Source organism: Lipotes vexillifer, unplaced genomic scaffold (assembly GCF_000442215.2).
Source record: "Lipotes vexillifer unplaced genomic scaffold, Lipotes_vexillifer_v1.1 scaffold914, whole genome shotgun sequence".
Taxonomy (NCBI): Eukaryota; Metazoa; Chordata; class Mammalia; order Artiodactyla; family Lipotidae; genus Lipotes; species Lipotes vexillifer.
Window position 1 is genome coordinate 4,056,764 of NW_006780388.1, and position 24,393 is coordinate 4,081,156.

Sequence of the window (24,393 nt, forward strand, 5' to 3'; positions counted from 1 at the left end):
GAGAGATGCACTTTTGACAGTGGCCTCACGTGTACCCCGCAGTCCCCTCCAGCACTCTCTGGGCACACTCTGCCTGGGCCACCTGCCTGGGCTCTCCGGGAAGCTCTTCCTGTGCAGCAGCGAGGCGCTGCCATTTCCATTTACAATGGGTTTTTGTCATGTGTTCTCCCACCCCACCCTGTCCCAAGGGGGGCTCTGTCTCTAGTAGGGCTGGGACCCCTGCAGGACCAGGGCAAGGATCTCAGCCTTGGCTGGTGGGACCAGCTGGACTGCAGACAGGCCCCCACGTTTGAGAGTGGAAATGGAACGGGTTGGCAGGCCTCAGTAGGGTATGGGGAGGAGCTCCTTCCTGGTTTTGGCTACACCTGATGGAAAGGCCTCTCCCCACACCCAGCTTCTTCTCCTAGGCAGAGACGGGCCCTTCAAGCTCCCGACGGACAGACCCGGGACATCACCCGGTGTCAAAGCAGAGGCACTGGCCTCCTCCCAGGTCAGCAGAGATGTCCCCAGTGCAGCAAGGCTAGGGACAAGGCCCTCCCAGGCCCCCATTGACCTCCTGAACCTGCTGGAGCACTCTGGCACACCCAGTGCTGAGCCGGCCCCCTTGTGCAACTCCACCAGGAGTCTGGGGGTGAAGCCCGCACCCCAGGTCCCACCACAATGCTGCCCTCCCTGGCTGCCCTGGCCACGTGGCCCACTGGTTGCACCTGGCAAGCACTGGGCCCTGGGGGTGACCAGGTACAAGTCCCAGCCCCACTAATTTTTTTTTTTGCAGTACACGGGCCTCTCACTGTTGTGGCCTCTCCTGTTGGCCGGACGCGCAGGCTCAGCGGCCATGGCTCACGGGCCCAGCCGCTCCGCGGCATGTGGGATCTTCCCGGACCGGGGCACGGACCCCTGTCCCCTGCATCGGCAGGCAGACTCTCAACCACTGTGCCACCAGGGAAGCCAAGAAGAGCTTTTTATCTCCCTCTTAATTGCCGAAAAGAAATTAGATAGGGAGCCTGTGCCAGGAACAGAGCTATTACCAAAGATAACTTTTCTTACATTAGAAACACATCTCCGCGTCGGCAGGCGGACTCTCAACCACTGCGCCACCAGGGAAGCCCCCCACTAATGAACTTGATGATGTATGTATTGACTCTGGGGAGCTACCCCCTCTGAGGCCCAGGAGCATGGTTGGGGGCCTGCATCCTCTCCAGGCCCTCCCCCGAATCCTGGCAGGGATGCCGGCTCCAGGCAGGAACTCCTGCGACACATCCACACCCTCCAATTGCTCCTTCGGTGCTACTCACACAGCACCCAGGGCTCCTGGTGACCCTCAAAGAGTCTTAATGCCACACCCCCAGCTGAGGACAAGGCCTTGGGGGCCCTGCTTGCTGCAGGCCAGGCCAACCTGTCATCACCCGGGGGGCTGAGTGGGCAGCAGACCTGGGCTCAAACCCTTCTCTGCCCCACTGGGTGGTCGGGTGGAGACTCAGTTTCTCCATCTGTGTCTGGTACACAGGTAGCTCCTTGCTAGGGGGTGGGAGATGCCTGGGCCAAGGAATCAAGTTTAGGGGACTTTTAGCTAACAGCCCCCCTTCAAGTCAGATTTGGTCACTCACCCTTAGAAGCTCCTTGGTGGCATCCCCATGACTGCACTGGCACCTGAGTTCTCCTTCCCTGGCTTCCCTGCCAAGCCTTTCCTGCCCAATCCCATGGTGCCCTTGCCTTTCCTGTGCCTTCCTTTGGTACTGTGTCTGCCCCTACCCACTTCGGCCTGGCTGGCCCTCAGCACCATGTCAGCAGCCAGGCTGCACTTGGGGGCTGTCCCCTACCATGAACACATGGCCCTGGGGCCCCACCACGTTGCCCCACCCCAGGAGCATCCCCAGTTGGACTCCCCTGTGGGCCCAGCCAGGAGGGGGAATCCTGCTGCCTCTGAGAGGGGTTGGCTGGACCAGAAGGCCTCCTGCTGTCCAAGCCCAGATGACGCCATGGGGAGCTCCTGGCCTGCCCCTCAGCCCCCTCAGATGCAGCACCAACTTTCATCGGTGCTGGGGCCCCTGGCCTCATGCTCCTACGTCATCCAGGCCACTGTTGCTCGGCCTGGAGATCCTTCTCGAGGGGGTGAAAACAGGGTCAGCGTGCCAGCCAGTGCCCGGCGTCTGCGTGAAGGTCTCAGAGCAGCTTGTGTTCACAAAAACAGACCCAGTCTGTGTGGCGGGGCACAGCTGGGCGGGGAGCAGAGTTCCAGTGTTTATTATCGTACATATATATATTTCATGTGTATACACAGATAGTTTTCTCTCTTAGAAGTATTAAAAAATTGATCAACCTTCAATCTATAAAAAATACCTACTCTACACGATAGAAAAATCTCTCCTCCAAGTTTACATTGATTTACACCCAAAGCTTTCCCCAAAATATACAATACGAGGCAACGTCTTAAATCTTAGTGTAGAAGGTGGGCCACGTGGAGGGACACAGCCACACACATGCTTGCTCACGCACGCACGCACACACACACCCTCACGTATGCGCTCGCACACAACAGTGGCCCGCCTGTGTGCAGGGTCTTGGCCCAACTGGGAGCACCCGGAAGCTCCTGGCTGGCGCTCAGGCTCGGGGGGCAGACCCAGCAGCCCCTATGGGTGATGCTGCTGCTCCTGGCAGTGCAGGTGCCGGGCAGGGGCTTCCTTGAAGGAGCCCCCAAGCCACCAGGAAGGCCTTGAACTGTGTACTTGTGAGAGCCTGCCCGCCCCAGCCTCCTGCAAAGTGCACCTTGTGGAGACAGGACGACTCCTAAAGACCTCAAACTCCCAGAGGAAACTGGTTCCAGACGTTTAGTTTCCTCGGGCCAGCGGAGATCCGCACAGGGAGGAGAGGACACACCCCTGGGAGCCACAGCCCTGCCTGAACCCCCAGGGTCAGAGGGGAACAGCAACACCCACCCGATACAGACAGCACATTCCACGCCATGACTCTCAAGTCACAGGAGCGTCAGCGCCCAGGGTTACTGCAGCGAGAGGCTGGCCATGAGCACAGGCCCGTGGTGTACAGGCCCCTGGGCCTGAAGCTGGACCAAGGGGCCCCTTCTGGTTGGGTGCCAGTCTGAGCAGCTCCAGGAAAGCTGGTGGGGGGGGCCCTGCAGCTCCTGGCCAGACCCTGACACACACTGGCCTCTCCTGCTTGTCCTCCCCCTGCCCCACCATGTCTGGCGCCAGGGTCCTGGGGCTTCTATGCCATCCAGGAGCGGCTGAGACTTGGATGGCACCAGGTCAGGGTGCCTGGCGGGCACAGGGAGCAGCACCCCCGGCGGGGACCCATTTCATTCCTTTTTTCCCTGACAAGGCAGGAAGCGTGGGAGAGGTCACAGAGGGGTTCACCCCAGCCTGAGAGACTGTCCCTCATTCTCTGCAGAAAGGAGGGCATAGCGAGAGGCCAGAGCCACCGCAGGCTCCGGTCCCAGCATCCCTCCTCCCCCGCCCTGCCCCACCCCGCCCAGCTGTGTGCTCCACGGTGGGTGAGGGACCTCGGTCTCGGCTGCATGTGTGCTGTGCTGGAGCCCCACTGAGTGGCACTACTTGACCTCCAGGATGGACGGGTTGGTCTCCATGATGGCCACGATGATCCTGTCGATGTAGTCCTGCAGGCGGAAGTTGATCTCCTCCTGCTTCTGGATGGCATCCATGAGCTGTGGGAGGAGCCAGGGGGTCGGTGCCAAGTGCCCAGACTGCGAACGCCCGCAGGGGACGGGGCGGGGCGTTACCTCGTCGCGGGAGACGGAGCTGATCTCTGCGGCTAGAGACTCGGAGAAGGCCGTGGAGAAGAGGTTCTTGGCGCCCTGGATGCTCAGGTTGATGATCTGCCCGTTGAGCTCATCATTCTGCTCCTTCAGGCTGCGGTTGTCCTGGGGGACACGGGGCGTCACTTCTGGGCCGAGGCAGGACCACCAACTCGGGCACCGGCCCCCACGCGCCCCCATGTCGGCCCCCGGAAGCGTGAGCCCAGCCCACACCTGCTTCAGCCTCCGGACCTCCTGCTCCAGCTCACTCTCCCGCGTGCGGCTGTTGTACTCCTGCAGGCCTGCGCTGCTGCTGCGGCCCCTCCTCTGCTCGGCCTCCAGCTTGAAGAGCTGCAGATGCTCCAGCTGCTTGCGCAGGTCCTCGATCAGCTGCAGCAGCGGGGGTTGGCTCAGCTTGGCTTCAGGACCTCTGGGGCGGTCTGAACGCCAATGGCGGGGGGACCCCGGGGCTCTGTGCTCACCTCTTGGGTCGCCTCCTTGTCCCTCTGGAACTGGTGCCTCTCGTGGCTCAGCCTGTCCCCCAGCTTCCTCCTGTTCTCCTGTTCCTCACTGAGCCGCAGAGACAGCTCCTCAATCTCATCCAGCAGCTTCTGCTTCTCCTGCAAGAACGAAACAGTTGCCGGAGACATGCCCGTCTGCCGCCCATCCATGCAGCTCTCCTCAGCTGTCTGCGCCCGAAACATGGCAGGTGGGCCTGTGAGGCGCCTGGGACTGTTTCTGGGAGGAGGCCAGAGCCCAAGTGCTCTCAGATGTCCTCAGGGTGCAGAGTTGCCCAGGGGTCCCTGGGTGGGGAGGGGACCACGGGGCACAAGGGGTCAAGCTGAAGTCAGCCCCTCAAGGACATCATCCTAGATTCAAACCAGGGGTTAATCTATGTGTGACTCTTCAGGCCCAAGGATGCCGGGAAGCCAGGCAGGGTCACGCATCTTCCAGGAAAGGGATGGCCAGGCCCAGTGTGTCCTGGCTGCCTCACCCCCGGGGCCACCAGCCTGCTCTCGAGCAGCACAGCTTCCTGGCCTGCAGCCACACCCCCGCAGGCCCATTGGCCAACAGTGCGGCTGCCCTGCTTTGGAGAACCTGTCTCAGGTCCCGATGGCCCAAAGTCACCCAAGGTGGAGGGCGGGGAGAGCCCGGCCAGCAGCTTACCTCCTCCAAGCGCTCGATGCTGGCCTTCAGGCAGGGCATACAGGACCTCAGCTCACTGTTCTCCTCGTCCAGCTGCTGCAGCCTGGGGCACAAGAACAAGGCTGGGACCCGGAGAGCTGTCCCCCGACCACCACACGCACCCACACAAGGGCCCTGGGCCAAAGCTTCTCGTAAGCCAGGATGGTGTCTCCACACACCTCCGGTTTACAGAGAAGCTGCAGACACAGAGCGAGTTCCACGGACCCTGAGCCCCTTTCGGCTTCTCCAGGCATCTGCTCACCATCGTGGCGTTCATCACACCCACACTGGAAATGCAAATGACCAACCCATGGACTCAACACAGCTTTCCCACCAGCGCTCCTTCCCGTCTGGTGTCCCCGCACCACATTAGCCATCATGGCTCCTCTGTCCCCTCTGGTCTGCAGCAATCTCTGGACTTCCCAGGCTCTTCATGACCTTGACAGTTCTGAGCAGGTCTGGTCATGTATTTGGTAAAATGTCCCTCAGACTGGGTATGTCTGGTGTCTTCTCGTGACTGGACAGGTTGTGGGTTCGGGGAGAATCCCACAGAGGAGAGGTGCCCTTCGCATCATGGATGACGTTGACCTGGATCGCCTGGTTGGGGTGTGTCTGCCAGGTGTCTCCTCTGTCAAGTTCTCCTTTTCCTGTTCCTTCTCCGTCGTCTGGAGGCCAGTCATGGGGTCCAGTCCACGCTCCAGGGACCCCCAAGCGGACATGTCTGCGTGTTATTTGGTCTCCTCTGCAGGAGACCACGTTGGGTTACACTCTGGATGGCAGTTCCTACTGTGCCCCAGCTATGCCCACTGGGAGCCATGACACACCGTCGTCTGTGTGTGCTTCTGTTCAAGCACCTCCCTGCTTCCTGGCAGCTCTGCCGGTTTTCCTCTGTCCCAGCCACAGACCCAGCCCTTCTCCAAGAATCCCCAGTTCCTTCCATGGCCCCACTGTCCTCACCCCCGCAAGAACCCCAGGGAGCTGAGGGAGGCCACCAGGGCCCAGGCACATGGAGCTGCTAACTGAGGTGCAAAGAGCAGGCAGCGGTGACCCCGAGTCCCATCTTGCTCTGTGAGGGCCTCATGAGGCCCTGTCCACCTTGGGCCCCTGCAGCTGCTGTCCCACTCGGCCAGCAGGCTGCCCCCTGCCGTGCAGGCTCTGGTGCTGGCAGACACGGGAGGCAGGACGGCCCGCCCCTAGGCACCCACCGCCCGGTGGACAGGGCCCCACGGAGAGGCTGTGGCCTGCAGGTCCACTGGATAGCACTGTGCCGAGGCCCAGGAAGAAGGCTTTCCCGGGAGGTGACACCGCAGGCCAGCCCCCGGGGAGGCCTCCCGTCCAGGAAGACCCCAGCACAGCTCTGTGTGCAGCCCCTCCTGCCACCTCCCACTGTTGAAAATGTGTCAAAATGTATTTTCCAGCTTTAAGAGCTGGAGATAAACACATGCTAAAGAGCCTAAAGTTGTCGTTCACGAGGGTAAAATGGCTGCACGATGAAGGCTGAGAGTGGTGCCCATTCAGTTAAAAAGACTGTGAAATACCCGCCTCCCCGTCACTACCCCCCCAGGAGCGAGCTCTGCAGAGGGAGGATGAGCAGGAACCTCCAGGTGACTGTTAACTTGTGGACATCTAGGTTCTCTGCTGGTTTTCTTTGACAAACAACGTTTGAGATCCACGTGTCACCGTGAGTGGACGCCCCCAGCCTGAGTTCCTGGTCCACTGCTGTGCCTTTGTGGGGTGTCTGCACAGAGTATGCTCCCCTTTTCCTGACTCATCTAAGGCTTATGCCTTCAGGGGAGCATAGGGGTAATTTTCTCAAGTTGCCTTAAAAAAAGATTTTGACTTTGATTTTGAATGGTGCAGCATCCACTGGAGAAAGATTAGAGAAAGTGACATCCAGGTAGTGTCAGTCTTTGTCTTCAAATACTTTGTGGCCTTCAGTAGAGTTTTTTAGTTTTCTTCACAAAGGTTTTTCCACTGTTCATAAAATCAAATTTATTCCTAGGTATCGTGCCCTCCTGGGGTGGCCAGCTGTTGTGGTGAGAGCCCAGCTGCATTTGTCATCAGCCCTCTCCCCCACCTAACCTGCGGGTCCCCCGTCCCCCTCTCCCCAACCTGGCCCACGGGTCCCCCGTTCCCCCCTCTCCCCCACCTGGCCTGCAGGTTCTCGATCTCGATGCTCTTCTCTCGCTCCATCTTGCACAGGAGCTCCTTCTGCTTGCGTGTCTCCTCCAGGACCATCTCGCAGGCTCTCAGCTCCTGCTCCTTGAGCTGCTCCTCCAGGGCGTTGGCTCTGCAAGGCAGAGGGGGAGGGGAGAAACCGTCCTGAGATGCTGCGCCCGGAGCTGGAGAGAGCAGCCCTGCCCAGAGGGGGGACAGGAAGGCACTGAGACGTCCCCCAATGGCCCACAGCTCTAGTCAAGGGCAGTTCTGAAGCAGGACATGTATCCCCCAGACAGCCTTCACCTCACAGAGGGTGCCTGGCCTTCAGACCACGGCACAGTCCTGACGGCAAGGACAGTCCCCATCATTCCCAGGGGGACTTACCCCCATCCTGGCCTGCACCCACAGTTGCCTCCTGCTCGCTGGGTGTGGGCAGGAGACCCTCCCGGGCACAAGCCCACCAGGTGCCTGGCCCCAGGGCACCTTGCACTGATAGTCCAGGCTGGAGACATGGTGTACAGACCCACCCCACCCAGGTCAGCCGTGGCAGACTCGAAGGCAGGTATAGCAAGAACATGGGGACAGAAGGAAGGTACACATGGGGACCCTGACCCTGGCCTCTTCCCAGACCACCACTCCCAAGTGCAGGAGACAGGAACGGACCAAACCACAGAGAAGGGCTCCAGGCCCTGCCTGTGGACGGCCGGAGCCCATGCCTCCAAGCTGCCCGTCCACACAGGGCTTCTCATCTGCTTTTTGGTGCTTCGCGCCCAAGAGTGAACAGCCAGCCAAAGACCACCAGACATCACAGGAAAGCTCTTAATACAAAGTGGCCAAAGCAAACAGAAAAAACGACCTGAAGGAGACACACATCGTGTGGGGAACACTACAGAAGCCCTGTAACTATCACCCTCAGAGGCCTGAGACACCACGTCCATGAAATAGGAGCAGCTGTCGCAGAAGGAATGGGTAACAGAAGTAACTCTTAGCCATTAAAACTGTGACACGACAAAATTTTAAATTCAATAGAATAACTGAAGGAGAAAACCAAAGATTATTACACAGAAAAAAAGAAAAATGAGAAAGTTAGAGAATAAGGAAGTAAAAGAAATGAGAAGGAAGGTCCATAAGGTCTGATATCTGATTAACAGAAGTTCAGACAGACAAGAAAATGGAAGAAACTCTGAGAGACACGTTTTCCAGATTTAAAGGCTGGAAACCACATGCCCTCAGCACAGGAAACAACAAGAGACCCTCACAGCATCGGGAGAGAATAGGACCTCACAGAGCAGTGAGCCCAGCGGTGCCAGGGCCCTGGTCACAGACGGGACAGATGGCAGCGGAGCTGGCTTCCAGGGACCCAGCTCCCAGCGGGATCCCAGACTCAGCCACACTATCGATGGTGGGGGTGGAGGGGGGACACGACACAACCCCGTTTTCAGACACGTGAGGGTTTAGGAAGCCTGGCTCCTATGCTGCGAGTAGGGCATCTGCTCAGAAAGCGAGTAAGCAAAGAAGAAATGCGGGATCTGGAGAATAAGAAACCAGATGTGGAGAAAGCAGGTGGAACTCCTAGGATGGAGGGAAAGGAGAGCAGTGTGGCAGGTCAGTGTGGCTGGGAAACGCCAAGCAGCAGCGGCAGGAGTGTGTGCTTGAGGGGAACTTAGGAAAACACTGGCAGAAACGGCCCCAGAAGTGGATATGACAGGCCCTGGGGCTGGGTGGCCGGGCAGGGCACAGAGTGTGGACTTTCCACCACAAACGTGGATAACTGATAAATGCCCATTGGATGAGATGAACCTCTGGTCAGCTGGAGAAAGGAGTCTGGTGGCCCATCCAGATCTCCCTGGACAAGGACAGGGAGGGAGTAAGGAACATCCTGCAGACGCAGCACTGGAGCCCCAGCCCTCGCACGAGCAGGGCAGACCCCACCCCTGGCTCTGCAGCAGGGCCACGGGCAGGAAAGCAGGTGGCCCCCGAGCCAGGGTCTCGACCACACAGGAGAACGTGCTTCTGCTGCTCTGTTATAGCAGTGGGCGAGGCGCCCAGGACAACATGGCACATCCTGGTTCCCAGCCTCCAAGAGCAGGAGGACAGGTCACGAAGGCCCATCTCGCCCAGGAGAAGCCACAACAGGAGGCCAGCGTCCCCCAGAGCCTCGGGGCCCGTGTCCAGCGCTGGTACAAGTGCTCGGAGGGCGAGGAGCCTGGGGCTGCAGAGGGTTCGGCAGGGCCAGGCTTCGCCCAGACCACATGCCGTGCTCCCAGCCTCTGGACCTCTTGAAAGGGGTCTGTGACCCCAAGCCTCTGGCTGCACACAGGCCAAGTCCCTTGTCCTCTGCAGGAGAAGTGCTGCAAACTGGGGTGAGGTACACAGCGTGACCGGCTTCCCAACACCGAAAACCACATCATGTGCTGTGAAAAGTCTGCAAAACAGGAGATGGGGAAGCACCGGCTCCCTCCTTATACCGACTTCCACACGGCTGTTATTTCTAACTCAGAGCTCGCGGCTCCCACGTGGGGCTCGGTCGCACTGCTACACCCCATGAGGACCCCGTGCTTCAAGGGTGGGTCAAGTACCCGAGCACAGGGAGCTCCGGAGGCACTGGCCCCGCCCCAGAGCCCCCATTTGCTGCCTTGGTTTCCTTGTTCAGGAGATGCAGAGATGAAGCAAGGCTGCGTGGGGTGGGGGGCGCACCTTTGGTCAGGACAGGTCTTGGAAGTGGGGCACACGCCAGACACCCCCAGATGGGAATCCCAGCCGGGCACTCTGCAGGCAGGGTGTCGGCCCTGGCTTCCCCTGAGAGGTCCCTCCCTCGCCCTTTCCTCTGGGGAGAGCCCTCAGCAGGAGCCTTGCTCACCCCCAGCAGCTGAATGGAGGGTGGGGCTCAGAGAACCTGAGGGGAGGAGAACGACCAGGGGGCGGATCACATCCCACAGGCACTAAGAGGCTGCGCTCACCTGTGCACCAGCTGGAGGTTCTCCTGCCTCAGCCGGCTGTGCTGCTCCCCGTTGGCAGCCGTGTCCTTTTCCAGCTCTGACACTCGCTTCTCCAGGAAGACAACCTGGGGAGCAAGATGGTGGCTTGAGAATCAAGGGGGTGGGAGAGTGTGTGCCCCACGCAGACTGTCCTGGACACCATGCCCACCAGGCTGGAGACGCCCCGTGAACGAGGCAGCGCAGCTCTATGGGCACCAGTGAGGACGGGGGAGCACGTGGTGCCCTCGACCCTCAAAGGCAAAGGAGCTCAGGGGCCGCAGGCAGGGCCACTGTTCCGCCAGACACAGCCCACAGGGGCGGCTCACGCTGGGAACTCGAGTGACAGAAAGGCCCGGGGTTTGAAGCCAGACACGCTCACCAGGCGGTGGGAGGCATGACGGCCAGACTGGAGAGCTGGGGAGGGCTCTGCAGAGCTGAGATGCTGGAGGTGCTGTAGAGGTCCAGGAGGTGGGGGGCAGGGTGAGGTGGGCGAGGGGACAGAAGGAGGTGGGAGAGAAGGTGGGGGGGGGGGGTCTGTGGCCGCAGGAGCCTTGCTCACCCCCAGCAGCTGAATGGAGGGTGGGGCTCAGAGAACCTGAGGGGAGGAGAACGACCAGGGGGCGGATCACATCCCACAGGCACTAAGAGGCTGCGCTCACCTGTGCACCAGCTGGAGGTTCTCCTGCCTCAGCCGGCTGTGCTGCTCCCCGTTGGCAGCCGTGTCCTTTTCCAGCTCTGACACTCGCTTCTCCAGGAAGACAACCTGGGGAGCAAGATGGTGGCTTGAGAATCAAGGGGGTGGGAGAGTGTGTGCCCCACGCAGACTGTCCTGGACACCATGCCCACCAGGCTGGAGACGCCCCGTGAACGAGGCAGCGCAGCTCTATGGGCACCAGTGAGGACGGGGGAGCACGTGGTGCCCTCGACCCTCAAAGGCAAAGGAGCTCAGGGGCCGCAGGCAGGGCCACTGTTCCGCCAGACACAGCCCACAGGGGCGGCTCACGCTGGGAACTCGAGTGACAGAAAGGCCCGGGGTTTGAAGCCAGACACGCTCACCAGGCGGTGGGAGGCATGACGGCCAGACTGGAGAGCTGGGGAGGGCTCTGCAGAGCTGAGATGCTGGAGGTGCTGTAGAGGTCCAGGAGGTGGGGGGCAGGGTGAGGTGGGCGAGGGGACAGAAGGAGGTGGGAGAGAAGGTGGGGGGGGGGTGTCTGTGGCCACCCTGCCCCTGCACTTTCTGGAGCTGGTCCTGGAGCCCCGGGGCCTTGGCCACGGGGAGGCTGCCCTGCCCCCGGCAACCTCTCAGGAGTGGCCGATTCCACCGTCCTGGCTCTAGGATCACTGCAGGCTGCGGGCCCTCCCGCCTCCCCGGCCGGCACCTCTCCACGGACAACGTGACACCTCTCCTGTTCACCCCACGGCTGCCAACCCGAGGAAACCCGCCAGAGGTCATCAGGGCTGGTGGACGGCGCAGCCCTGCCAGCGCCATCACCACCTCCCACTGTGCCCTCTGCGCACCTCACTCAACACACCCACCGGAGGCCTGCGCCTGAAGCCACTGAGTTGTCCACACGTGGCCCTCCGGCCCTGCCATCCACCCAGGGCCTACCTTGTCAGCAATGTCCTCTTCCATGCCCTCCACAGGGTCTGGGGGAGGGTCCTGCAGGGCCTCCATGGTCAGGGCCCCTGACTGATGCAGGTGCCTGGGGAGAATAAACGACAGCCCTGTCCAGAGAAGGTCCTTCAGCAGAGCAAGGAGAGCAAAGAAGGTGGACAACTTCGCGGCCAGGCCTGTACACATGAACACCCCCAGGCTGGTCTGGAAAGCAGAACCAGCACAGGCAGCCAGGTCTCCACCGAAGGGGACTCCGGGCAGGACACCACTACCTAGGGCTGGGTGAACAGGCCATAGTCTGTGGAGCCCAACGGGCCCGTCCTCCTTCCCTACCAGCTACTGGGCCAAGATACTTTGAACTTGGGCAATAAAACAGGACGTCACTCCTCTCGGTGATATGAAATAATCTCATCTTTCCCGAGCCGTGAAACATTAATTCAAGGTCACGACCTGTGGGCACACCGTGACTTCCATGCCCTCTCCATCTCTGACTTCCAGGCACACCTCCTGGGGCAGCCACGGCAAGACACACTCGGGGCCTCTGGGGGCCGAGTGTGAAAAGGGCACAGGCCCTTGGCTCTGACACATGCGGGAGGAGCCTCAGTGCTGTGCGACCCTGAGGAAGCTAGGCACCGTCCCTATGCTACAGAATGGGGATCTGCAGGCTGTCACATAACTAAGGACACAGCACAGAGCCAGTTCAATAAAACACTGTTAAAAAGTACACTCTCAAGACTTCCCTGGTGGTCCAGTGGTTAGGACTCTGTGCTTCCATTGCAGCAGGCCCGGATTCGTTCCCAGGTTGGGGAAATAAGATCCCGCATGCCGTGCCACATGGCCAAAAAAAAAAAAGTACAGTCTCTTTACCAAACATATGAAGTTCTATTTCCTTTTCAGCACTGACTGAGCTTGCGCATTCCTTACATTTCTTTTCCAGAAACATTCTCAGGGGAACAAAAAGGAAGGGCATCTTTATCCCTGTAGACCACAATCCCCAACTGTGCCCTGGGGGGTACCTATCAGCGCATATCTGTGGATTTCACTCAATTCCCCGAGGGCGCTGAATCCCAAGGACCAGGGGAGGACAGGCCATCAAGTTGCCATCTAATCACTCCTCTTAACATCCATGACCTTGACCTAAACATGAGCTCCTGACGCCACTCCTGGGGCAGGAAGCTGCCCACCCCAGACCCAGAGACCACCCTGAGGAGGGTCCAAAGCCTGGGGGCTGACACCCGATCCTGATCTCAGACCAGGGGTTCAGGCATTTTCCAAGGGCTGAATCTGGGGTTGGGGTGTGTGGCCACAGCATGTAGCCACCTTAGGGTAAGGCCAAGTTTCCTCCCATGGTGGGTGGGGAGCTTGTTTATTTAAGCCCATCCTGGCTCAGGAGACCCACCAGGGGAAGGCGGGGGGATGCCTGATCCACCCCAAAGGGAGTCAGGTCAAGCCTGGCCGGTGGATGGGACTGCACCCTAAATGTCACCCGACCCCAGACCTGCTGTCGCCCTGTGAGGTCCCCAGGCACACCGATCCCAGAGCTATCTGCACCCAGGCGAGCACACAGCCAGGTCAGAGGCCTGGGCTGAAACGCTGCCACAAGAGTGAAATGACAGCAAGCATTTTGAGTTTCCTTGGAAGGCTGGTGGCAGTTCTAAAGGCAGAAGAGCAGCAGATTCAAAGTGCACGTGTGTGTGTGTGCACCGACTGCAGACGATGCCTGTTTGTAAACAACAAACACCTGCAGGCTGGCCTTTTTTATACCAAAGGGTATCTGCAAAGGAAGATGAATTCTCAGAGCAGCAGCCACAGAGGCCAAAAGCCGAGGAGCCGGGCCCTGGTGGCTCCAGGTCTGTCCACGTGCCTGGTGTGGGAGCTGGGAGGGCAAGTCAGCTTCCTTAGTCTCACCAGCTGCAGGCTATTTGGGTAAAAGGTGGAACGAGAAGGGAAGTAATGCTGAAACTATGATCAAAGCACGGTCTGGAATTACTAGGACGCTCCCAAGACGAAGGTGATGGAGAGAGCAAGTGAGGAGGGTGGGCCTTTGGATTCACCTCTGCTTCCCCTGGACCCTCAGCCCTTAACAGGATAGGAAAAGAAAATCAACTGTTTTACATCCTCAGGGACAGAAGCAGGAGGGTAGACAGCGCCAGAGATGAGATGTCCAGGGCGCCAGACGCTGGAGGAGAGCCCAGGCGGCTGGCACCTGAGGGGCAGCAGGGAGGAGCTCAGATGGGGGAGGGGCGGCCCCCACCAGGCGCCCAACTCAGGACTGCAGGCCTCCAAACGGGCTGCACCACAGCCTGTGAACTACCTGAAGGTCGGCAGCCAGGCAGGACCCCACTCAGAGGGAGACCTCTAGCAAGAGAGACAGAGCTCAGAGAAGGGTGGGGGAGCCAGAGCAGAGAGGCCGCCTTCAGGGGCTCCGGGGGCAGGGGCTCTGGGGGCAGGGGCTCCGGGGGTAGGAGCTCCAGGACCAGGAGGTGGGGTGGAGGGCTCTGCGGATCGGATCGTGCTCCAGAGAGGCCCGCAGAGCTCAGGGCAGGCACTTCCAGACTGGAACCACGCCTCTCACTCCACCCAGTGTAATTAACGGTGGAAAGGACGCACAAGATTCGTCCTGAAATGTCTGAGCTTCAGGGACAGGGAGAACATCTTTTAAAAGCTTCCAGAAGGGAAAAGCAGTCACAAAGAAAAACCAGCAAGCACTAGACTGTCCTGCAGCAGCACCAGGAGTAGAGGATAATGAGCAATGCCTACAAAATGGCTAAACGGAAACCACTTCTGATCTAGAATTCCACCCCAACCAAGCCAAACCACAGGAGTAAAATGTCCAATAAGGGCTTGAAAATTTATTTCCTGGGCACGTCTTTTCTCAAGAAGCTACCAGAAGACATGCTGGATAGAAAATGGAGATTAAAAAAAGGAAGAAGGGGCTCAGGGGGCGAGATGATCCAACACCTGAAATAGACACCAGGACCCGGCATCAGGGAGACACGCAGGGCTGCAGCCGTGCAGCCCACACAGCGTGGGCGGAGAGGGTTAGGGCTCTGGGGGAACCATCCAGGCAGCGGCAGGGCCAGGCAGTGGAGGCAGAAGACGACGCAAATAAAAACATAAAGGCAATCACTGCCTCCAGGAGAAGCAACAACTCATCTTAGAAAGGAAATCCAGTAACACATCACATGGCTTCCTGTGAAGAATGTTGGCGTCTTACAAGCCTAGAGCGGGCCTGGCAGGAGGGGTGAACGCATGTGCTGTTACCTCTCACTGCAGGAAGCCAGTGGGCAGCTCCCAAAACTGAAAAATGAAGAAATGGTCACCAACGCTTGTTCTTTAGAAGCTCCTCCACCTCCTCCTCACCTTGGGGAGCCAGCAGGGGTGGAAAGGACACACAGCCCTTGAAGGAGGTGGACCCAGACCCGGGCTGTGGCATCAAGGCCCCCGCTGACCCTCCCCACCAGGTTAGCCTACAGCCTTCACATGGGAAAGACTCAACTGAACAGGAGGAAGGACAAAAGTTTCCAACACGGACCCCCAGCCACAAACCCAGGTCCAAATCTACTGCTTTGGAAATTCTTTTTACAACCCGTCCCCTCAAACTATTTTCAATCCCAAACCATGAGAAGTAACTTTCAGAAGTTTTTTTAAAAATACCTTGAAAATAGTATTTTCTAAACAAGTTTTTAAAGCACTGTGACCAGTGACACATTTCAGAAGAGCACCTCAGTGGGCACCCAGGGTTCCTACCTTGCCACCTTCTTGCTGGAGAGCCGCTTCGATGGACTGCAGAAATCAAAACAAACAGGAAAACGGTGTCAGAGAACAGACAGGGAGGATGGAGAGGAAGCAGGAAACTCAGGCGAAAGAGATATGGGGCGGGGGCGCGTCCGCAGGCATGCAGCACCCGCTTCCGAGGCCAGCTCCATGCACGGAAAGGCTCGCTCAGCAAAACATTCAGGGGCACGGGGACAATCTCAGGGGCCTGTCACCTGGTCCCAGCCCTCAAGGAAGTTTCAGATGGTGTCACAACCGGGCCTCGGTTCAGGGGCTGGCCCCAGCGCCTGGACCCACAGGTGGCCATGCTGGGTTCAAGCCATCGGCCAACGGCACGTCCCAAGTGATTTTGGAGCCACACTGCCCTCCAAAGGCTCGGCCGTCAGGGGCTCCACACAAGGCATGACACGGGCCCATGTGTACAGGAAAGCTCTGTTGTCAATTTTAACTCTGGCCCTGACACTTCAACCTCTACCAGCCCAGCTGCGCAGAGACTTGCAAAGCTTTCCTGCCACCGTTTCAGGACAGGAAAGTCAGCCCCATGTCGCCTGCCTGACGTGATCACCTGCAGTGGCAAAAGGGCCAAGCTTACCGTACCCGTTTGCTTCCCAATTTAACTGCTAAACCATTAGCTTCAACCTATGAGGACAAAAATAGCGTCACGGCCAGACAGACACACACCCGTCAGTTACTGTGACCCCCTCAGGCTGGGGCAAGAAACCCTGTCTGGGGAGACACGCTGTTCCCATCACCAGCAACTGTACCCATTACCAACGCACTGCCTCTCCGCTCTGGGCTCGTCCTGCCTACCAGCTCCTGGCCCCTGTGATGCTGCGTCGGCAGAGGGTGCTGGACAGGGACCCAGGAAATGGCCTGCTTCCAGGTGCCCCTGCTGCCTGGGCAGCACCAGGGTTTGAACTTGAGCCCTGATCCCCACACTCCCGAATCCCACCTGGGCGGCTGCCCCTGACACCTCCCAGGCAGTTCCGTGGTGGGAGTCCCTCTGGTCAGACCCCTCCCAGCGAACAGCTTTCCTGGCAGCCAGAGGGCAGACTTCTGCGAGTTTTAGAAGGTGCGGCTACGCCCTCTGCAGCCGGTTCCTCCCTCACAGCTGCTGCCCCGTCGGCTCCTGAGCTCTCCTCCCAGCCAATGCCAGGTTACTCCAATCCCCGGTTACAATGGTCACTCTCTATTAAACTTTCCTATTCAAGTTACTGTGTGGTCCCCTCTTCTGACTGGGCCCTGACTGATGCTATACATTTTAACACAAGTCTAATTTCATCCTGAAGCAAGAGGAAAGGACAGACCACTGTCCAGTGTACTGTCCCCCTTCAGGGGCTGGCATCACTTGCACCTCTAGGTAAAGCAGACTTCTCAGTTTCTACAAAATGAACCGTTTTACAGAGGCTCCCAGGTATGTGGAAAATATGTATGTTCTGAGGTTCAATGGGTAGAAATTATATCAGATGTCAAAGCTGCTGTCTGAATATGGTTTGGACTAAATCACCTTTCACCAACCACAAAGCATGACCAAATACGTTTATTTTGAGGCAATTCCATGGAAACCAATGGGTAAGATTCACATCTCCTTAAGTGAGTGTGTAGGGGAAAGTTCCTGACTGATTATAACGAGGGTTCTGATGGCATGTTAACCCCCTTGTTAGTGCCTGTCTTAGGGAACAGGTGGCTGAAACTGGACGTGAGACCCCCTGGACTTGCTGGCTGGACTCGGCCACGTCCCAGTCTGTTCTCTGCCCCACAAAGCCTAGCAGAGGCGACTGTGGCCACCCTGGGGCAGGTCCTCAATGTGGGAAAAGATCACTTCCACATCAAGAACCTTCGGAGGGTGAGAGTTGAGATACGGGGAAGGCAGGTCCCCGCTCGGGAAGGACAAATGACCATCCCCGCCAGGCTGAGCGGCCATCCTGGAGTGCTGAGCACTGGGCTGAACATGAGGGGTAAAGGGAGGCTGGCAGGTCTCTGGAATCCCCGGTCTCCCTCAAAGAGCACCTCCAGTTCTCCTCAGCGCTGCTGGCACCCCCAGCTCCCCTCTGAAGCTGCCGATCGGCCCTATCCCTCACCTGACCAGGTGCTGGCTGGACCCCGGCCCAAGCTCTGAGCTACACAAGTGCAGGAGGAAGGGCTGAACCAGCACCAGGACACTACTGGCTGTCGGTCGCAGGGCCCACCAGGCAGACTGAGCGGCCGAGGCCAAGCCCCAAGGGCAGACGGCAGGCCCAGGAGGAAGCGTACATGCCAAAACCATTAGGATGGTTCACCTTCCATGCAACTCCCACCAGTCCAAGGCCCCTGCCTCCAGGAAGTTGCAAGGGAGCCCACAGTACTGGTCGGCATGTCCCACCCCTTCCTTGCTGCCCGCACGAGAGCGCCTGGCAGTCCCTCACTCCCTCCGCTGGGCTGGGGCTGTGGGGTGTGCCGCACGAGGGCCCATCTCTCCTCCACACAACACGCTAATCAGCAATCTGCCTAACGGACACGTCAGCATGTGCAAACCACCCAAAATGTCTCCTGCAGCTGGAGCCTGTGAGGCTGTGAGGAGCCAGGTGCCTCCTCCTGGGACTCTGACTGGGGGTGGGTACAGGGGGCGGAGAGGGAACCAGGAGATGAGGAGAGGGAGAGGCGAAGAGCAGCAGGCATGCTGGGCCCAGCGGCCCGTTCCGGGGACAGAGCAGCCAGTGACCCTGCCGCTGACGGAGGCTGCACAGCCTCCTGGAGACCAGCTCAGGGCAGGGCTCACCCCGATTCAAACTGACGCCCCGGAAAGCTGCTCACAAGTCTGCACTGAAGACCTACTCTCACTTTAGATTTCCCAGTGCTCCTTCTTGTGACTCTCAACTTCAAACACCTTTTAGTAAAACAGAGAAAGCACATCTTTCCAAAAGCAGACTTTCTCCCACATGCTGGCTGTCCTCAGGCAGGGCAGAGGCAGGGGACTGGACCGTGGCATGCACACAGGGCACCAGACCAGGAACAGCACATGCAGGGCAGGGGCCGGAGAAGAGTCAGCTGTCCGCACATCTGCCCGGCCTCTGGAAGAAGCCCCTGGAGTGGGCCAGGCACAGGGAGTGGCACCTGGGCCAGGGCAGTGGGGGCGGCTGCGGGCAGGCGGAGTCTGCCTCCCCTGGGACAGAGAGCAGGCCAGGCACCGCACAGGTTACCTATTCTTTTCAAGATCGTTCAGGCGAGCAGAAAGATCCTCAAGGCGGTTGATTTGTTTGTGGCACTGGCTACAGTAAAACTCAAAAGCCTCATCTGTGAGGATGCTGTGCAGCTTGGCGGCAAGCGGGTCAGCGCTGGAGGGACGAGAGGTGTGGCTTCAGGAGAGAGCAAGGATCGGGTGGCTGGACAGGGTGAGCTGTCAGGCAGATGCCACGGAGGCCTCTGTCACCCTCGGCACCACCTCCGGGATCTGCAACACCCGGTGCAGAGGCTGGGGGCACCTTCCTGGTCAGGCTCTCAGAAGACACAGGCGCAGCCCCGCGGCTCGTTGTAAAAGAAGAACCCTGCTTTGCCAAGAAGTAAATGACTGGACACACTGCATCCTCCTTTGTCAGAAACACATCAGCGCGAGAGCAACGCACACGGCCAGGGGGCGTCTTACTTTCTGTCCTGTAACCCTGTCAGTAACTGTCTATGAACCACCAGAACCAAGAACTATGGGTGGATGACTTCCGTTAAAAACTCATAATTCCGTTAGCCGCGCCACGACCTAATCTCAGTGGGCTTTCAGGGCAGTGGTAATGGCAGCCACGTCTTGCGGGCATTAGGACCCCAGGCTACAGAAAAGTTAAAGTGAGACATCAATCGTAGCGCAGAAGCAACCCTGCGGACATGGGATGAGGGACGGACACACGGAACAAATGGAGAGATCACCAAAATGGGGAGACACATGCCCCGCGGGGCCACAGCCTGGCCCTCAGGGCAGCACCACTTGGAGCGTGTCAGGCAGCCCTGCTGGCTTGGCCCCCGCCCAGGCCCTCGGCCTCTGCTGTTGGCACAGCTGGAGAATTTCCAGAACTGGGGGCAGAAGGGAGAGGTGACTAACATGTGCAGGCTGTCCAACCAGGCCAGGGTCTCCCCGAGGGGCTGGCACATCCCCTGACCTGGATACGAGGGTGGGCGCTTTCTCCCAGGGCCTCCTGCAGCCTGAAGAGGCAGGAGAGCCGGGCAGGAGCCAGCTCCGTGAGCGAAGGTCCTGCCCTTTAGATGCCACAGTTGAGTTTATTCAAAGCCAGAATTTTCCAGAGTTTGGGGATGTCAGGTGATTATAAGAAAATGAATCTGAAAAGCCATTTGTGATGTTAAACCTCCCTCAGAGGCCAGTCGAAGGGCACATACTTTCAGCAAGAGGAATAAGGTCGGAGGACACCACAGATGATAACACCGTGCAATCAGACCTTGGAGATACTGCGGGTTCACCTGCAGCCCGTCGCAATAAAGTGAGTGGTGCAATAAAGTGAGTCATGTGAAGTTTTTGGTTTCCAGTGCATGTAAAAGTGACGTTTACACTGTACCGTAGTCCAATAAGTGTGTAAAAGTATCACATCTAAGAAAACAACGTAGGGAATTCCCTGGTGGTTAGGACTCTGTGCTTCCACTGCAGGGGACACGAGTTCGCCCTCTGGTCGGAGAACTAAGATCCCGCAAGCCACAAGGCACAGCCAAAAAATTAAAATATTAAAAATTGAAAAAGAAAAGAAAAAACCCATGTGCATGCATACCTTAACTAAAAAATACTTTATTCCTAAAAAATGCTCGCCAGCATCTAGGCCTTCAGGGAGCTGTGATCCTTTTTTTTTTCCTAAGTAGAAGGCTGCTCCCTGTTGGGGAGAGGAGCTCCTTTTAATTCTTTTTTAAAATTTATTTATTTATTTATTTATTTTAGGCTGCATTGGGTCTTTGTTGCTGTGCATGGGCTTTCTCTAGTTGTGGTGGCTTCTTTTGTTGCAGAGCACAGGCTCTAGGTGTGCAGGCTTCAGTAGCTGTGGCTCAAAGGCTCTAGAGTGCAGGCTCAGTAGTTGTGGCGCACGGGCTTAGTTGCTCCACGGCATGTGGGATCTTCCCGGACCAGGGCTTGAACCCGTGTCCCCTGCACTGGCAGGCGGATTCTTAACCACTGTGCCACCAGGGAAGCCCTGTAATCCTTTTGCAACAGTCACGTCAAGGATTGCTGATCACAGATTCCCACAACAAACAATTATAATGAGAGTCTGAAATATTGTTAGAATTACCATAATGTGACACAGAGACACAGTGCAAGCAATGGCTTTGGAAAAATGATGCAGGGCTTCCCCAGGCCTTCAGAGAGTAAAAAACACAAAGGGAAGTGCAGGACGAGATCCACCTGCACAGCAAGACTGAGATTGCTGAGCAGGGTGTCAACACTCACACACACACACTCTCTCTCTCACACACTCACACTCTCACACACACACACACACAGCCTCCCTCTCACACACTCACACTCTCACACACACACACAGCCTCCCTCAAGCTCAATGCAAACCACAATGTGATCCACAAACAGCACTGTGAAACCCGTAAAGCCGAGTTTCCCAACCCCAGCTCTGTGCCCTGGCACTTGGCTGAGGCCCCATAAACGGGGAGTGACTGGGACCATAACCGATGAGAGGAACCACAGCCAACTGTTATCCCGATAGAAATCTTAAAATTTTGACTGTGGCATTGTTCAATTACATTACAGTGAATAAAACAAGTTCTCTGTGAACCAAAAGGGGACCCTTCCCCTTAACAGAACGTGAAGAGACAGGGCCCTGGTGCAGTGTTCTTACCTGGGGGTGAGGAAGACGGGGTCTCTGCAGCCGTGTTCCCCGTTGCAGAGGGTCTCTGGGGACAGCTCCGCCTCACTGCCCTCACCATAGTCCTCGAAATGTTCCTCGCCTCCTATTACCGTGACGACCGACTGGCTGTGCAGGTGGGACCTGCAGAGGCAAACGAGTGTCAGCTGCCGACATGGGCTGCGGGCACCCCAGAGCTGCAGGCGTGACCTGAGTCTCCAGCAGAAACGTGCAGTGACCACACGTGTGAGTTCGTGTTCTAACAGCCACGGTAGGGAAGGTAAATGCACAGGTGAAACTGATTTAACAATGGACTTCACTTGGCCCAACATACCCAAAATCATCACTTCCAAAACAAGATCTTTATATTATCTATGTCCTTGTGTCATAATAAGCTTTCAAATCTGGTGTTTGCTGCACCCTGGGCACATGGCAGGTGCTCCCCGCCCCGGGGCCGGGCCACCACCTCACCACGGATCCCCCCCACCCCCTGAGATCCTGTGAGCAGGCTCAGGAGCTGCCCCCTCAGAGGGGCAGGCCTGGTAGTCAGGAGGGGCCAGTCTCTGTCCGCTGCCCAGACCCACAGTCGCACGACACGCAGCGCAAGCTCCCCGAGGCACCTGACCGCAATGGTCTCGGAATGTCCGACTGCTCTCTGAAGAGTGTGTCCGAGTCTGATTGCCTCCCGCCTGCTACCAGCCCTCACCTTCTCACACAGAGACAGGAAGAAATGATTCCTTCCAACAGACACCATTTCACACTAAGCTGCTTTCTGTTTCTGTAGATGAGCTGCTTCGTGGATCCACGTGCCCAGACCCTGGGAGAGGAAGCTGCCCCCGAAGTGAGAGGGACCATGCACAGCCTCCATGGGCCGGACGTGGACGCCCGTGGGCGGCGAGGAGCCCAGCGCCTGTCCTCATGTCAAAGGGGATGCACGCTTGGTGCTGGGGACCCGGGGCAGACCACGCAGCCATCACGCACCGCATCGACAAAAAACGGGTGACTAGATTATAACCGGCAACCTCGCGGCAATTCAAGATTTTCTCATTTGACACCAACGTGACTTCAACGAATCCTGAGGGCAAGTCATTGCTTAAGCAGCAAAACAGCCCAGAGCCTAGAAACTTCCAGAGAAAAACTAAGACCTCATAATGGTTTCCCAGATTTGACACTTCAAGTTTGATTACTTGACCCAAATTGAATTTTCTAGAACTTAGGGACTCCCCTGGTCGTGCAGTGGTTAAGATTCCACGCTCCCAATACGGGGGGCCCAGGTTCAATCCCTGGTCAGGGAACTAGATCCCACATGCATGCCGCAACTAAGAGTCCACATGCCACAGCTAAGGACCCCGCGAGCCACAACTAAGATCCAGTGCAACCAAATAAATAAATAAATATTTAAAGAAATTTAAAAGAACTTACCTATTACCTTAAAAAATACTGATCAGGGGCTTCCCTGGTGGCACAGTGGTTAAGAATCTGCCTGCCAATGCAGAGGACATGGGTTCGAGCCCTGGTCCGGGAAGATCCCACATGCCGTGGAGCAACTAAGCCCATGTGCCACAACTACTGAGCCTGCACTCTAGAGCCTTTGAGCCACAGCTACTGAAGCCCGTGCACCTAGGGCCCGTGACAAGAGAAGCCACCGCAATGAGAAGCCCGCGCACCGCAACGAAGAGTAGCCCCCGCTCACCACAACTAGAGAAAGCCCACACGCAGCAACGAAGACCCAATGCAGCCAATAAATAAATAAATATATTCTTTTAAAAAAAAAAAAAAGTACTGATCAGGAAGCTACAGCGAACGTGGCATCCCCAGCCCCACGTATTCTACCCTCACACCTCCCTCCTTGGTCACTACAAGCCACTCTGGGCTCCCATCTCCACACGCTGGGCTTGGCCCCTGGTGGCCCTGGAAGGTGTTCCTCCAGTCCCAACAGAGCCCAATGGCCGAACGCGCATGCATGACGTCCCCTTCCCTACCAGACGGTCACCCCACACCACAGCAATCAAGGAAAGACCACAATAAATGGAGCAATAAACTATGTTCAAAGACTGGGAGACCCATAGGGACAAGATGTTGGTTCTGCCCAAATAATCTACAGATCCAGCAAAATCCCAACCCAAATCCCAGCAGGTACTTTTTTCCAGAGACTAACAAGCTGAATCTATATAAAATCCACATGGAAATGTGAAGGCCAAAGGTGCCAACGCAGCCTTGTAGAGCGAGGCTGGAGGGTGCACATGGCCGAACGGCAGGACCAGCAGGCGACAAGCCTGGAGCAGAAGGACTGAGCGATGCACAGGGCACACAGGGCCAAGCAGGGCGTCCAGCACAGCCCATGCACTCGGCCACCTTGTGGGGCAATGAGGAAGGAGGGAGCTTCAAAACCGAGCCTGAGCTGATGGACATCTATACAGGAAAAATGACCCCCGCCTCACACCATGCACAAAAACTCCCTTACGAGGATATGAAAGAGCTGAAAACAAAGGCAAAACAATAAAGCTGTTAAAGAAAAGCAGAAGTAAACGTCACAGTGATGTGGAGTAAGCAGAGACCTCTGAAGCAGAACACAGACGCGCCAACCACAAAAGACAAACAGATACACTGGACTACAGTAGAATTTAAAACGTCTGTTCTCAGACACCCCAGAGAAGTGAGAAGATGACCTGCAGAGGCGGAAAAAGATGCCTGCAACACACCCGGGACAAAGGAGTCCCCTGAGACAGAGGAAGAGCTCCCACAATTGAAGACGGAGGAAAAGACGGCCCACGGGACCCAGGGAGACCAGATCCACCCACCGCCTGTATCCGCAGAGGCAGCCAATGCAGAGCTGAGAAGCAGTGCTGGGACCATCGGGCCACGAGCCTGTTTATTATCTGGCCTCTACGGAAAAGCTTGCAGAGTCCTGCAATCAACAAAGGGGCGAAAGCCTGGAACAGGCACCGCACAGGAGAGGGTCTCCACATGGGCAGCCAGTGCAAGAAAGGCACTGCCCCCGTCAGGCACCTGGGAAACCCAAGTGAGGACCACCTGCTCTGCGCGCCCTCAGACAACAGGCGTGAAGAAGCGGAGGATGCCAGGCGCTGC

General features: G+C 57.6%; 1 protein-coding gene across 1 annotated transcript in view; it reads right to left on the reverse strand.

Annotated features, from left to right (window-relative positions):
- Positions 1-3,565: 3,565 nt before the first annotated feature.
- The window catches only part of RAB11FIP3 (RAB11 family interacting protein 3), a 78,281-nt gene continuing 57,453 nt past the window's right edge, over positions 3,566-24,393 (reverse strand). Inside the window, exons 5-14 of the mRNA XM_007453679.1 lie at positions 21,298-21,447; positions 15,458-15,493; positions 11,702-11,795; positions 10,752-10,855; positions 7,104-7,244; positions 4,937-5,018; positions 4,252-4,389; positions 4,004-4,159; positions 3,755-3,895; positions 3,566-3,679 (exon numbers count right to left, since the gene is read on the reverse strand). Of these exons, the coding sequence (XP_007453741.1) occupies positions 3,566-3,679; positions 3,755-3,895; positions 4,004-4,159; positions 4,252-4,389; positions 4,937-5,018; positions 7,104-7,244; positions 10,752-10,855; positions 11,702-11,795; positions 15,458-15,493; positions 21,298-21,447 (1,156 nt within the window). The remainder of the gene's footprint in view (positions 3,680-3,754; positions 3,896-4,003; positions 4,160-4,251; positions 4,390-4,936; positions 5,019-7,103; positions 7,245-10,751; positions 10,856-11,701; positions 11,796-15,457; positions 15,494-21,297; positions 21,448-24,393) is intronic.